At 39.8% G+C, this 16542-nt stretch overlaps 1 protein-coding gene across 2 annotated transcripts in view; it reads left to right on the forward strand.

The window, feature by feature from the left end:
• LOC121505663 (chemokine-like protein TAFA-5) overlaps window positions 1-16542 on the forward strand; it is a 272623-nt gene that overhangs the window by 249571 nt on the left and 6510 nt on the right. For both annotated transcript variants that reach the window (XM_041781150.1, XM_041781151.1), the window contains exon 4: window positions 9415-9628. In XM_041781150.1, coding sequence (XP_041637084.1) covers window positions 9415-9423 — 9 coding nt within the window. In that variant the 3' untranslated portion in view covers window positions 9424-9628. The remainder of the gene's footprint in view (window positions 1-9414; window positions 9629-16542) is intronic.

The following is a 16542-nucleotide window of genomic DNA, read 5'->3' on the forward strand; positions in this document are numbered from 1 at the left end:
TTTTCAGAGAGGAGGGAGATTAGTAGAGAGAGAATGGACTAAAGAAAGAAGAAAGATGAGGACTTATTAAACGAGCATAATGCCTGATAATATGAGCTCATGTGGAGCATGCATATTTTATACTCTCCTGAGGTATTCTGAGTGTGGGTGGACACTGAGGGTTGAGCTCCTCATGTTAATGCACGGTTTCAAAAGCTATGTTCACAATTAAAGACAGCCTTTTTTCAAATGTTTCAGTTAATACATCAACAGTCCTCTCTGTGGGAGCTTCAAGATATACTGTGCTGTGAAAAAGTATTTCCCTCTTTCTGATTCCTGAGTTTTTTTGCATATTTATCACATAAATTTTATATTTCACAGACACAACCCAAGTAAATAGAAAATGCAGTTTCTAAAAGATGCTAATCCAAACCTATCTGTCCCTGTGTGAAAAAGTAATAGCACCCCCTTGTTAAGTCATGAGTTAACTGTGATTAACCACAGTTCTTGGAAAGCTGAGTTCAGTTTCTCTGGCCACACCAAGGCCTGATTACCTCCAGATTAGCTGAATGTAGAAATCCCTTAAATAGAAGCTGTCAGACAAAGTGAAGTAGGCTACAAGATCTCAGAAAGAAACGCATCATACCACCATCCAAAGAGATTCAAGAACAAATGAGAAACAAAGAGACTGAAATCTATCAGTCTGGAAAAGGTTACAAAGACATTTCCAAGGCTTTGGGACTCCAGAGAACCACGGTCAGAGCCATTATCCACAAATGGAGAAAACTGGGAACAGTGGTGAACCTTCCCAGGAGTGGTCGGCCAACCAAAATGACTCCAAGAGTGCAACCACGACTCATCCAGGAGGTCACAGAAGAACCCAGAACCACATCCAAAGACCTGCAGGCCTCACTGGCCTCAGTTAAGGTCAGAGGTCATGACTCAACCATCGGAAAGACACTGAGCAACAATGGCATCATGGGAGAGTTCCAAGGCCAAAACCACTGCTGACAAAAAAGAACACAAAGGCTCGTCTCACATTTGACTAAAAACATCCTGATGATCCCCAAGACTTCTGGAGAAATATTCTGTGGACTGACCAGACAGAAGCTGAACTTTCTGGAAGGTTTGCGTCCCATTACATCCTGAAGTTCATCGTCCGGCCATCAGTTCATGACCTCAAGCTCAAGCGCTCTTGGCTTATGCAGCAGGACAACGACCAGAAACATACCAGAAAGTCCACCCTGAATGGATCAGAATAAACAAAATGAAGTTTTTGGAGTGGCCAAGTCAAAGTCTGGACTTAAATCCAACTGAGACGCTGTGGTGTGACCTTAAACGGGCAGTTCATGCTGGAAAACCCTCCATTATGGCTGAGTTAAAACAATTCTGTGAAGAGGAGTGAGACAACATTCCTCCACAGTGATGAGAAAGACTCATCACCAGTTATCACAAACATTTGATTTCAGTTATTGCTGCCAAGGGAGGAACAACCAGTTATTAGATAGATTTTTATTCCCTTAATAAATAAAATCATCATTTAGAAACTGCATTTTCTATTTACTTGGGTTGTATTTGTGAAATATTAAAATTGGTTTGATAATCCCAAACATTTAAGTGTGACAGATATGTAAAAAATCAGGAATCAGAAAGGGGGCAAATACTTTTTCACGGCACTGTATTTAAATTCAGTATACATATTCAGTCCCTATAAAAAGTGTTCTACTCCGGGGAGCAGGTGGCTTAGTGGTGAAAGGCGCTCTCCATGTACGTGGGCGGCCCGGGTTCGAATCCGGCCTGAGGCCCTTTACCGCATGTCTCCCCACACTCTTGACCCTGTTTCTGACTTTATCCACTGTCCTTCCCTATCCAATAAAGGCACAAAAATAAATCTTAAAAAAAAGTGTTCTACTCCTTGCATGTTTTACCCTTTTACTGATTTTATAAATCTATCATGGTCAATATAATTTGGCGTTTTTTACTAAAACATATAAAAAAAACTCTACAACTCTACAAAGCAACATCAAATAGATAAAAACATATACTGTAAAATAAGTGACTGCATAAATAAATATTCACTCCCATTAAGGTGACTGACCTAATCCAACAGAGGTCCAGCCAAATGGTGCTAGTAGTCTCACAGCTAGTGAATGAGGATCACCTGAGTGCAGGTAATGTGTCTCAAGTGATTGTAGTGTAAAAACACCTGTGTCTGGAAAGTCCAGTCACTTTTTAATCAGGATCCATGGCTACCATTATACTATGAAGACAAAGGGACACTCCAAGCCACTCACAACCCTTTTCTGCTCTCCTGATTAAATCCTGACTGGAGTTCACTAAAAAGCATGTGGGAGACTCAAAGGTTGAGTGGAGTGGTCAGATGAGACAAAAATGGAGCTTTTTGGCCATCAAACAGGACACTAGGGCTGAACAATTTGGGAAAGTATTTAAATTGTGATTTTTTTTTTTCTCCCAATATTGTAATTACATATGTTTTAAGTTCCCCATCTTATGTATTTTACAACAAACACAAGCAAAAAATCATTATTTATTTTAACCAACACAACATTAGATTAGACTTGGGCTTAACTATTTTGAAAATGAAAATCTAGTTGTGATGATTTTGGCTCTTATTGCAGATTGGATTTGAGTTGTTGTATTGAATGGGGTGGTTATTTTTATGTCATTTTCATAGTTAATAAGAAACGTACAAAAAAATGAAAAAAGCTATTCTAAAGAAACTGACACTTGAATGATCCATGTTATGTAATGTATAACATCTCTGCTGCAACATAGTTTTAAACTGGTATTTTGACACAAATTTATGGAATATTGCACCTTATGCAATTTGAAAATTGCAGCAAGCCATATTGCAGTTTAATCTAATTTTTAATTAATTTCCCAGCCCTACAAGACACTGTTTTCTGTGGACATCTCACATCACCATAAACACTCCATACGGGCAGCATCATGCTGTGGGGACGCCTCTAGGCAGCTGGTTCTTGGAAAGATAGAGGGTAGAATGAAGAAGATGTATTTTACACAACAACACAGTGACCCAAAGCATACAGTGGAAGCTAAACAGAAATGGTTTAAAGACAGCTGGGGGAATGTTCTGGAGAGGCTGGGTCAAAGCCCAGACCTCAAACTGAGGGTGAATTTATGGCTGGACTTAAAAAAGGATGTTCATGCCTGATCGCTGTGCATCCTGACAGAGCTTGAATGGTTTAGATGGATGGATGGATGGATGGATGGATGGATGGATGGATGGTTGGGTGGGTGGATCGATGATGGATGGATGATGGATGAGTGGATGGATGGATGAGAAGATGGAGGATGAATGGATGGCTGAGGAGATGGATGGTTGGATGGATGCATGGATGGTTGGTTTGGTGGATGGATGGATGAGTAGATGGATGGATGGATGGATGGATAGATGGATGAATGGATTTTATAGATGGATGGATGGATGGATGGATAGGTGGATGATGGGTTCATGCCTGATTGCTGTGCATCCTGACAGAGCTTGAATGGGTTAAATCAATGGATGGACGAATGGATGGATGAGTGGATGGATGGATGGATGGATTTTATAGATGGATAGATGGATGGATGAGTGGATGAATGGATGGATGGATGGATGGATGGATGGATGGGTGGGTGGGTGGGTGGATGGATGATGGATGGATGGATGGATAATGGGTGGATGAGTGGATGGATGGATGGATGGATGGATGGATGGTGGATGGATGGTCATTTAAAAACATTAATTTGTGCACATTAGAAATAAATTTTGATGCACTCACTCACAGTCGTACTTATAAAAACACTTCAAATATGAGCACAAGGGTAACACATCCAAGGGGCTGAATACTTTAATAGGCACCGTATACATTTATTCATCTGCCAGTACCAGCATGTTCAGCAGAGTATGAAAAAGCTCTTTCCACTGGAGTTTGCAAGCCTGAGCAGAGGACCTCCCTCCCTCCTTTACCCCTCCAACCACTTCCTCCCTGCCTCCTCCTCTCTCTGTGGATCCATCTTAGGCACAGCCTGATGGGATCCCCCTAAAGCCTCACTATCACCAAGTCCCCCCTGTGGTTGTGGGTCGGTACCAGCCTTGGTAATTGATCCCTTTGGGCCCTGCAGACAGATCCGACTGCGGGTTGAACAGAATCACCACTAAGAGGACAGCTGCGAGGCCACCCTAGACAGGCCAAGAGAGAGAGGGTGAAGGGAAAACAGGGCCTGTTTCTGCTTAGCATTAGCTCTGTCTGACACTGACCTTGCAAGTGGAGCCAAGTCAGCAAATCATCTGGGCATTGGAAAATACCAGGACCTACGTTTTTGTAAAGCTGGTAAAGACAGCAGGACATTAAGTGGGGCTGAGAAAGTCGAACTTTAAGCTTCTTATCAACAACGTAAGAGCTAGTGGGACTAATCTGCAAAGTCAACACTGACCAGAAATCTCTGCTAGCTCATAAAAGAACCCTTGACAGTGAAGCCATACCGAATGTTGATCTCTGCTCATTGTTTAAGAATGTTTGCCATTTGGTTGTAATCTTAAGGACATCAAACATGAGGCAGGAGTATCGTTGTGTTTAGTTAGAAGAGCTGGAGGTGCTTTTTAACTTCAGATCTCTGTATAAACTGCAGAAAGGTATTCCCTGTCATACACTCTGTAGCAAAATGCAACTGACACCTGGGAGTAAGGCCAAAATACTGAGTCCCTCCTGCTGTCTGAATGCAGTACATGTGTAGTTAAGTTACCTGTCATCATTTTTTGTCAAATCTAGAGTCACTTTTATTATACTGATAAATGTCCAAGTGTTCATTGTGCTTGGTAGTTTTAAGTGGTTGAAAGACTAGATGTAACTTAATGATCAACAGCTCTGTTGACATTCAGTACTCTGCAAAAGTTTTACGCATGTTTGAGTCAAAAAGCTGAGGCTAAAGTAAGGAGTCAATGTGGCCCTGAGGGAGGATTGACACAACCCCAGTCATGCTCTGGATGCCCTTAATTTTACCAGAGGCATGGGAAAATAATCTGTTGGTAAAAAAAAGCACACCACATCTTCAAGGCAGAGTAAGGGAAGCATGTAGCAGTGGTTCTCAACAGACCTAGCCATAGGAGCCAACACTGCTGAACTGCAAGCCACATTTTTGATCGATGTAATGAAAAACGCTGCGGTTTGGACGTTGGATAGAAAGAGACTAGTCAAAACTTGAGGATATGCAAGCATATCATTTCAGTCTTTAAATCTGGTGGCTTTTTTAAAGGTTTCAAGGAATTAAAACATTATCATAGGAAAAGCAACTTTATTGAAGGTATTTCCATCCAAGATAACAGGATACTTCAGTCAAGATTGCAGAAAAATAACCAGAATTTACTCCTTGTCCAGCTAAAGCAGGGGTGTTCAAACTCAAGGCCCTGGGGCTAAATCTGGCCCGTGGTACAGTCACACCCGACCCACAAGATCTGTTCTTACTAAAACTGGCCCTAAAATGTGAGGTCTGCAGATTTCCTCCAGTAAAAAAAATGTAAAGTTAACCTTGATGATATCAAATATCCTTAAGTCAAAAAAATGTGAAAAAATAAAGAATAAAAATAATTAGATAAAAAGAAATGTGGGGGGAAAAAAACTCATTTGTGTTTTTATTTCATATTTCAATTTTTCATTGAACGGTTCTGACTTCAATCCATTATTTGGACTTTAATCATATAATCACTTTTTCAATTTTTAATTTTCACTTTTTATCTCATATTTTGACCTTTTAATTTATAATTTTATACTGGAGGAAATCTGCAGTCCTCATATTTTAGGGCCAGTTAATAAAAATAAGATATGATCTTGTGGGCAGTGTGTAACTGTACCATGGGCCGGATTTGGCCCCTGGGCCTTGAGTTTGACACCCCTGCTCTAATCATTTGACCTTTACAATTTATCATTTTGACCTTTATTTCATATTTTGACCTTTAAGGTGCACCATTTTCAATTTTAAGTCATATTTTTGCCTTAAAAACATGACTGTGACTTTCTTTTTTATATAATTGACTTTTAAAGGCATTATTTTAACATCTAATTTTGTGTTTTGACCTTTTTAACTAATAATTTGGACTTTTTATCTCAGATTATGAGCCTTTTAATTAATCATGTTGACTTTTTAAATCTCAGAATTATTTTTCATCACTGCTAGGTTTTTCCCCCACAGTTTATTACAGGTGAAAATGAGGTTAATAGTTTGGTTAAATGTGGACCCTGTTAGACCCTCAGGTTAGACCTTAATTCAGAATCCGGCCCCCTCTGTGAGTGAGTTTGACACCCCTTATCTTAAGTATAATGACATGTCAGGTGAGGACTTTTTTCAAGGAACCAGTAAGCAACCCAGCTAAAACAGCCATCCGTACTACTTTTAGGTCTAGGTTTAGAGTACCATCAGGAACTTTGCCCCGAACCCAGGGTCATTCTGTGGATGTCCAAAGGGCCCGAAAACCACCGCCAGTCTCTGGGTGTGCTACCAAGGGTGAAGAGGCCCAGGCAGTAGAGATGACTCCCCAGCACCCTACATGCTTAAACATTATTGGCATGACTGTATGTGGCTTCTTAACTGGATTAGGAGAGAAGGGAATGGTAGAGAAACACTGTGGATTTGTTTTAGACTGGTAGTTTAAGTGTGACATGGTTTGTAACTTACATGGTTGCCATTTTTGTTCAATCATTTACTGAAGAAATGGGGTTTTCACTCGGGGCTGCATGGACTAGCAGACATGTCGATATAACAGCTGCTTGCTTGACTAGTTGCTCATCATGTGATAATGCATTTACAAGATGGACACCAAGAGGACAGCAGGTCAGGCGTATAATGCACCAGTAGTGATGCATCAGGTGTGTCGTCTGTTTGCAACTGCTCCAAAAAGGTTTATCAGTACATGTGTGATGATTTACAATAACATATAAAACTCGACTTTTACCACATGAATGTTGACTTTCAGATCTCTCAAGTCATGCGACTTGTAGTTTTCCCTGGACAGTGGCATTTATGCACAGCATAAGGTTCTGCAGCCATAACAGCATTTAGAGCAGTGTTACTTAACCCTGCTCAACCAAAGAGCCACATTTTTGGGAAATAAATTTGCAAGAGCCACAATCTAAGTGGTGAAAAGTGGCAATTAAAATAAGTTAAAGGTGGCATAAAAAGTTGCAAGTGAAAATTGGCAAAATTGGTCAAAAATTAGAGAAAAGGTGGGAAAAGTGGGTAAAATGTCATGTAATTGCAAAAGACAGCGTAAATGGGCGAGAAGTGGCAAAAATAGGAAAAAAATTGCAGGATAAAAGGGGAGAAAAAGGACAAAAAGAAGTGGCAAAAATGAGCTTAAGTGACAAAAACTGGGAGAAAAGTGTGAAAAAAGGCCAGAAAATGGCGAAAATGGGTGAGAGGTGGTGAAAGAAATGAGTTACAGGTGGCAAAAATGTGTAGAAAAATGAGTAAAAAATGACTGAAGAGGGCGAAAATTGGAACAAAGGTGGGAAAAGTAGGCAAAAAGCATCAGTGGCAAAATGGGAAATTAGTGGCATTTAATTGCAAAAGGCAGCTTTAATGGGTGAAAAGTGGCAAAAAAAAAAAAAAAAGGCTAAAAGGGGCAATAAATTGCAAAAAGCTGGACTAACCCTCAGAGCTCCAGTGGCACGGATCAGTGCCAGAGGCACATCCCTTTGTAAATTGCTTGGTAACTTTTGAACCATAAGTCATAGGCACTAACTTTTTTTTTCCTGTGAAAGCTCTGTGTTATGTCTTTCTATATGTGTTCTTCATGCATTCGTAGCTCTTACAGAACATTTTCTAGTGAGCCCAGACTTCCCGGGCTCTCTGGAGACAGGGTTGTCGTATACAACAAGAAGCGACGGTTTAGAAAAATGTTAATAACTTTTGAACCATACATCATAGACACTCATTCTTCCTGTGAAAGCTGACCATAATGCCGTTTTTTTGCTACCTCAATGTCTCTGTAGCCCTTAAGGAAGCCGTTGTAACGAGCCCAGAACTTCGGTCACTTTTCGGGGTCTTTAAATATTAAATCCACGGCATTAGATCTGATAAAAGCGTCTTTTGTCCATTTTGTCCATTGTTTGATCGTGTACTTTGGCTTTCTTCGGTGGGCAGTGCCATATTTGTTGAGGGCGACGTTTAGATGCAAAGCATTATGGGAGTTGTAGTCGACCAGTTGCTTCTCTCCTGCGTAAAGGAACAGCACACAGTAATCTAACCGCATAAAAGTGCATGGACTTTCTCTTGTATTTATGTAGATATTTTGAAACCGTTTGTCACAGAGTGTTTATTTTTTCACTGTTTTGTTCCCAGGAGTGGAGAACAAGTCTATGCCAAGAAAATGCTTTGTCACTATTGTTTACTGTGTGTTATCAATGAAAATCTTTGAGTTTCAAATTCTGATATGTTTTTTTTTTTAATTTTTCTCTTTAGAGTCTTATAACTTTTTTATAATTCAAGTGGCATTACTGTAGAAGATATATTCTTAACGCCCAGGTTGTCCTGAAAAAAAAAAAAAAGATTTACAGAGCTTGACTGTGCACCACAGGGTTGATGTTTTACAAGCTTTTGAAGACTCTAAGGGTTAAAGTGTCAAAAATGGGGAGTAAAAATGGAATTAAAGGGCAAATGGAAATATACAAAGAAAAAAAAAGAGGCTGACAATTAAAGCCTACTGCATAAGTGCTAGAAACAAACTGATTAGTGTTACTTGCGATGGATAATTTCTGAGGTAAAATTTTCCCTTTTAAGGTTTTCTGGGGGAATAATATTTCAAATTAAGACGTAAAAGACCCACAAATCATCACAAAAGAGCTCCAGGCTGAGTTTCACTGGTTTAGAGCCTTTACATGTGACCTGTGCATAGTTAAAATCTAAATATGCATTCTGGACAATTTCTGTTTTTGCATTGTTTTTTTTTACATCTTATTAGCAAGTCTGGATGTGTAATAAAGAACCTAATAGACTGCATAAACTACTAACACCACAGGACTCACTCCTTAAGGGTTTATGTGCAAAATGATTCGATTTTTACTATATTTGTCTACAAAGAAATGAATTAAGAATAATTGGCTTCTAAAGGCTTCTTGTATTTATCTTATGTGGGCTTGTCATCTGCAGAAAAACCTCTTTAACAACATTTATAAGGAAAAGCTTTATACACATTATAAACATACAGGAAAACACCTTTTTCATGACACTTCTGTGAGACAAGTATAATGGTGATAATGGTGTTGGTGATGCTGGCCATGGCTGTGTGACTGTGAATTTCTGAATTCAAGAGTAGAAAACTTTAAAAATGAAACCTTGAATCGTCATGATGAGCTTGATAACCAACCCCCCGTCCCCCTCTCCTCCTCCCCTTCTCCTCTCCCTCTCTCCCCTCAGGCTCTATGACGCGACAAGAGTCCCCTTCGACACTCTTGCACTATGGAGAGCATTGATGACCCCTTGACAGACAGCCAAAAACCATCTCACACCACCAACACCATCCTACCGACACTACCACCATCACAGCACCTCCAACCAAACCCTGGTCCCGCAAAGGCAGGAAGCAGCACAAGCAACTGCAGAACACCAGGGGCCTCATGGAAGTGGAAAGGTACAACGATCCAGTGAATATGAATGTTAACCCATGAGGAAGACCGTACCTTTGTCACTTTGACCCTTTAAGTGTCTTTGGATAAACAGCTAGAAACACAAAGTAAGGACATTTGTGCTTGGTAGATTATTTCTTCTTTGTAACAAAGCTAAATCCACCACCACTGGAAAGCCTGTTTCTCTTTTAAATGGTGCCACATTTGTAAGGATCATGCATTTGTGGGATGAGCAGCAGAGCTCAGTATGTAGGTTGCACCCATGAAAAATCTTCTCTGCCAACAATGAACCAGGGGATACTGAGATTTTTTACTGCGATGGTTATCAAAAATTGTGGTTTTAAGAGGTTTTAGTGGGGCATTTTTGGTCAGGATGGTTCTGAGTGCATAGAAAAAAATGTACAGAGCTTATCATTGAACTCTTACAGGTTTTTAGAAGGATTTCTAAATTCTATTTAAAAGAATGTGCCCTCTAAGATCTATGTTGTTAGCGCTACCACAGCCAAAATATTTTAAAAAGAAAAAATGAGCAAAAAAGCCACAAAATGGCCTCAGGAGTCTCAATGGGTTAGAGGTCACATTTGCCTCTTCTTAACTATTTTTCACCATTTTCCCTCACATTTTATGTCTGTCTTGGTCGTATTTTTCATCTTTCAATCAATTTTGCCCATTTTAACCACTTTCCACCATTTTCCATCCAATTGTTCCCCTTTTTTCCTTTAATAGTTTTTGCCATATTTCAACCACTTCCAACCTTTCCCACACCCCATTTTTGCCCCGTTTTGCCTTTCTTGATTTCATTTTTCCTCTTTTAACCAATTTTTACCAATATTTAACTGCTTTTAGACCATTATACCTCCCATGTTTTGCCCCTTTTCAACCTTTCAGACCCATTTTTGCCATGTTTAAACCACTTCCCACCACTCCCACACCCATTTTTGCTCCTTTACTCCTTTCATGATTGCATTTTTCCTTTTTTTAACCAATTTTTAACAGCTTTTCAGCATTTTCCCTCCCATTTTTTGTCCCTTTTTCACCCATCTTGACCAAATTCTGCCTCTTTAACCCATTTTTGCCATATTTCAACCACTTCCTACCATTTCCACACCCAGGTTTGCCCCTTTTTGCCTTTCTTAGTTGTATTTTTCCCCTTTTAACCAATTTTGGCCAATATATAACTGCCTTTCACCATTTTACCTCCCATTTTTTACCCCTTTCTACATTTCTAGACCCATTTTTGACATCTTTAACCTCTTCCCACCATTTCTACCCCCTTTTTTGCCTGTCTTAATTGCATTTTTCCTCTTTTAACCAATTTTTAACAGCTTTTCAGCATTTTCCCTCCCATTTTTGCCCCTTTATCACCCCCTTAGAACATATTTTGTCTCTTTAACCCTTTTTTTTTGCCATATTTTAACCTCTTCCCACTATTTCCACACCCATGTTTGCCCCTTTTTGCCTTTCTTGGTTGAATTTTCCTCTTTTAACCAATTTTTGCCTCTATTTAACTGCTTTTCACCATTTTACCTTCTCATTTTTTGCCCCTTTTCCACCTTTCTAGACCTATTTTTGCTCCTTTTTGCCTTTTTTGATTATATTTTTGCTCTTTTAACCAATTTTTAACAGCTTTTCAGCATTTTCCCTCCCTTCTTTCGCCCCTTTTTAATCTGCCTAGACCAAATTTTGTCTCTCTGACCCATTTTTGCCATCTTTAAACCACTTCCCACCATTTCCACACGCATTTTCGCCCCTCTTGCCTTTCTTGGTTGTGTTTTTAATCTTTTTTTTTTTTTTTTTTAAGATTTATTTTTGGCCTTTTTGCCTTTATCTGATAGGACAGTGGATAGAGTCGGAAACAGGGGAGAGAGCGGGGAGAGACATGCAGGAAATAGTGCCACGGGCTGGATCCGAACCCGGGTCGCCTGCGTATATCGCATGTGCCTTAACCACTCGACTACCAGAGCGCCGTGTTTTTCATCTTTAATGCAAAATACACTTCAGGCTTCTCAGACAAAAATACGTGCCCCTGGCCTGTCCACAATCACCCTAAGAATCAGAAAAATCCATTCCCTCATCATAAAATGTGTGCTGAAAAAAGCTGTGCTCAGATTTTCCCCTCATGATGTCATGTGGGGAGTTAGCTCCACCCCCATGTTCGTTGGCCCTCCCCTCTTGGAAGAAAGTGCCACCCTCCTCTCCTGATTGTCCTCTTAGCTGATCACGAAAGCCACATCCATGAAGACACATTCATTTTCTGAAAGGGGCGGAGTCAGGGGCGGAGTCATTTTTTTTAGACATGCAAAAATCCAATACTGGAATGTTTTTTCAGCAACAGACTTCACAGGCATGTTTCTGGGACCACTGAGACCAAAATAAACTTCCCTTCAAGGAGTAAATTATGTGACCTTTAAAATAGAAAATAAAATAAATTGTTTTTTGTCTCAAAGGCCATCTCTTTCCCATCACAAAGTAGAAAAACACTTATAAAATTCTGATTGAGTTTCTTCCTTCAGAATTCAGCATTCACAGCTAATGTCGTTTCATGGGACCGCAAACACATCATCTCTCAGCTTCAGCAGAAGAAGCAAACAAAAGGAAGCATGAAAAACACACAAACACACAAATCAAGACACAATTCAAACAGCCGTCTGTTTGTTTGATATCTCTGTTTATCTTTCTCGTTTTTCCATAAGCTCACCAGTTCCCCAGAGTGTGTTTAAACACGGGAAATCCATGTGTGCGGCAATACCAGTAAACCCATCGGCTTATTCCCAGCTTGTTTTTTGCTCTGCTTTATTGGCAAGCCTTGGATATTGTCTTTAAAGTACTGTGTCAGATGGCGTCTGTGCGCGCAAATAAAACAAGGCGCCAGACAGACTGATATTAATGTAAGTGATCTGGAAATACAGAGTAGCCATGTAGTAAATTTAACTTACATTGCAGTCAGAGGGATGGGGCCAAAGTCATAAAAATGCCCCGTCTCAGAGAGATTCTGAAATGTAGGCTGCTCTGTCGGTCAATATTGCCATCGTTTATGGCCCATGTTATGATTTCAAGGAAAAAAATCATCTTATCCGGCTGCTTTCCAGCAAGTCTTTAGTAGATTTGAATCTATAAATAGACACAAGGAGGAATGCATGCTCAGATCTTCTCATGTGCACCATATAAGTTTATTGCCTATTTCCTAAAGGAGAGGGCTGGATTAGATTTCAACATTTGATCCTGTGATAAACGACATAAAGGAACACAATGCCATATTGCCTGCAATCATCTGATCTCATCCAGTGTCATGCAATACAGTGGCCAACACACAATATATGAAGAGATACAATCTTTACATTGTAGTGTTGTGAGAGTCATGAAACAAATCAGTGACATTGTGTTATTCCTTTTGGAAGCCCATGTAGGAGTGCAATGCTAAATCTGTTCTAACGTTCCCTCTTGAGCATTATAGTTCCGATCATGTTGCAGCAGAGATAGTGGATTGTATTTGCTTTGATGTTCAGAAGAAATGCAGTATGAAAGCGCTGATAATGACATAACACCCTAGATAGCTTTGAACTCTCTCTTAATGTGGAATGGGGCCTAGTGTCTTGAGGCCTGTGCATACATGTTCATGTGTTTTGATCTCAGTATCTGCTGCAGGCATTATACAGCTTCACAGCATGTAATGAGCAATTTCCCTTCCCTGATTAACCTGTGGATCATTCCTAACCTACAAGTTGGCTCATGAATATTCATTCAGCGGGCTATTGTGTAGCAGCAGTTCCAGCAGAAAGCGTGCATGACTGCACAAGGCTTAACATTAAACAGCAAGGGCAGGAACAAGCATTAGAAACAAGTCTAGTGTGTTGATGCACAAAGCAGCAGCACTTTGCAGTGACAGATGAGCAGAAGGGCTTTAATTCCATTAGCGGATGTTTCGCCACTACCTTGCCTTCACGATTCAATCGATTAATCAACGGCAAACTCCTGAGATTTTGCATTATTCACATCTATTAGAGTCCAGATGAGAAGTTTAGATGAGAAAAGTGGATCGGTGGTTCTTCCATGTGTGCCTGTAAACACTTCAACAGTGTGTCAGTGCGCTGTGACATTTTGAAGGCAGCCAGCGAGAGTTCACACAGAGAGGAAATGTCAGACTGGGGCCATGTGTTTGGGCACATTTGCTGCTTCTCCTGACTCCCAGATGGAGAGTGGATCCATATGTAACGTTCAGGCCCGCCCTCATGATTGGCTGGACCCCCGACAAACCCAGAGAAATTGGCCGTCTCCAGCTGTGATTAATTAATGTGTTGGATCAGTAGCATTGGTGCTAGCGCCCCGGCTAACAGTTACCTCAGTTTGGAGCTAAAAAGTGTGTCAAGCTGTTACTGGGTCCTGATGTTCAAATTATTTATTCGCACCACTCTTTAACCCCTTTTCATCTGTTGTTGACCATTTTTTCCAGTTTTCTTTTTTTTTTTTTTTTTTTTTTTTTACTTTTTTCCACTTATATTCCAGTGTGGCCACTTTTTAAACACTTTCACCATTTTTCGATCCATTTTCCCTCTAATTTTTTGTCTTTCTTGATTGTATTTTTCATCTTTTAACCAATTTTTGCCCATTTTTAACTAATTTCGACCATTTCCATCCAAGTTTTCCCTTTTTTCCTTAATAACCCTTTTTTTTTGCCATATTTCAAGCACTTCCCACCATTTCCACACCCATTTTTGCCTTTCTTGATTGTATTTTTCATCTTTTAACCTGTTTTTGACTATATTTAACTGCTTTTCACTATTTTCCCTCCCACATTTTCCCCCTTTTTAGACCCATTTTTGCCATATTTCAACCACTTCCCACCATTCCCATACCCATCTTTGCCTCTTTTTGCCTTTCTTGATTGTATTTTTCCTCTTTTAACCAATTTAAACAGCTTTTTAAGTGTTTTTTTGCCCCTTTTCACCTGTCTAGATCAGTTTTTGCCTCTTTTACCCATTTTTTTCATATTTCAACCACTTATCACCATTTCTACACTCATGCCCCTTTTTTCCTGTTTTAACCAATTTTTGCCAATATTTAACTGTTTTTCACCATTTTCCCTCCTATGTTTTGCACTTCTTTTACCTTTTAAGACCGATTCTTGCCATCTTTTAACCACTTCTCACATCTCCATGCCCATTTTTGCCCCTTTTTGCCTTTCTTGATTATATTTTTGTCTTTTTAACTAATTCTTAACAGCTTTTCAGCATTTTCCCTCCCATTTTTTTTGCTATTTTTTACCTCTCTAGACCCATTTTTGCCTTTTTAACCAATTTTTGCCATATTTCAACCACTTCCCACCAATCCTACACCCATTTTTGCCCCTTTTTGTTGTATTTTCCCTTTTTTAACCAATTTTTGCCAAAATTTAACTGCTTTACACCATTTTCCCTCTCATTTTTGCCCCTTTTTCACCTTTCTAGACCTATTGTTGCCATCCTTTAACCACTTCCCACCATTTCCATGCCCATTTTTCTCTTCTTGATTGTATTTTTCACCTTTCACTGATTACCTCCACCAAGGAGGTTTCGAGATCAGGTGGGTTTGTTTGTTAGTTTTTTTGTTTGTTTGTTTGTTAGCAACATAACTCAAAAAGTTGTGGACAGATTTCATGAAATTTTCAGGAAATGTCAAAAATGGCATAAGGAAGAACTGATTTTGGGAGTGATCTGGATCACCGCCTGGATTCAGGAAATTTTCAAGGATTCTTTACTATTGGGAGATAGTGCTAAGTGCAGAGGTCTGCGCTGTTACCACTTTACACCAGGAGATGGCGGACATGAGTAACTTCAATCCCAGCAGCATTTTTGGGTGTGTTTCTATTCAAAGTTTTGGAGTTTATAGAGTTTGAAAGACGTACGCCTGGTCGAGGAGACGAGACGGAGTGTAACAAAGAGAAAGACAGCGAATTGTAGCGAGAATACTCACAATGCTGGGAGGAATATTCATCATCCGGCGAGACCATGACTGAGACTGTCAGTGCATCTGTTGGCACCTGCAGGCAATGCTTCCACCATGACAGTCTATACGTAGTGAAACCAATGCTTTGCCTCACCGTGTGTCCACCCCACCGGGGAGGGAGTAATCGGCGAATGCTGTGGTGGGGGGCACATGGGAACGGATCCAGTAATTTTTTAAAGGATTCTTCACTATTGGAGATAGGGCTAATGGTGGAGGTCTGCGCTCTCCGAGTGCTTTTCTAGTTTTTAACTGCTTTTCAGCATTCCCTCCCATTTTGTGCCCCTTTTTAACTGTCTAGACCATATTTCACAATTATCCCACCCATTTTTGCCCCTTTTAACTTTCTTGGCCCATTTTTCCCCCTTTAACTAATTTTTGCAACCGTTTTCCTTGCTTTTTGCCTTAATTGAACTATGCATGCTTCCACTTTTGCCTCTTTTAACCCCCTTTTCCCCATTTCCCCTCTTATTTTTTGCTCCTTGTTACCTTGCTTGACTCATGTTTTTCCATTTTTAACCCATTTTACTCATTTTTTAACCACTTTCTATAATTTCCCTCCCTTTTCGCCCCTTCTTCCCCTTACTTGACCCACTTTTTCCTGCCTTATCCTGTTTTAGACACTTTTTAACAAATTTACACAATTTTTCTCACCCATTTTTGCTTCTTTTGCCTTTTTTGACCCATTTTGGCAATTTTTAACAAATAATTTCATGACATCTGATATACTTTCCAAATATTTTGGTCAATTTGCCCATGCACATTCTTAACATTAGGAAAAACATAGAGTTTTGTAGAAGAAAAGGGGTTTACAGTTTAATTAGGCTAAGTTGTACTACAGCAATAACTAAATGGTTATCACAGCTTAACTTTTTAATGGACCTTGATTTCCCTGACCTCCATGGGCCCTCCAGTTTGGCTGGGCACCAGAAAGCCCTTC

This window comes from Cheilinus undulatus, linkage group 23 (genome assembly GCF_018320785.1).
Source record: "Cheilinus undulatus linkage group 23, ASM1832078v1, whole genome shotgun sequence".
NCBI lineage: Eukaryota > Metazoa > Chordata > Actinopteri > Labriformes > Labridae > Cheilinus > Cheilinus undulatus.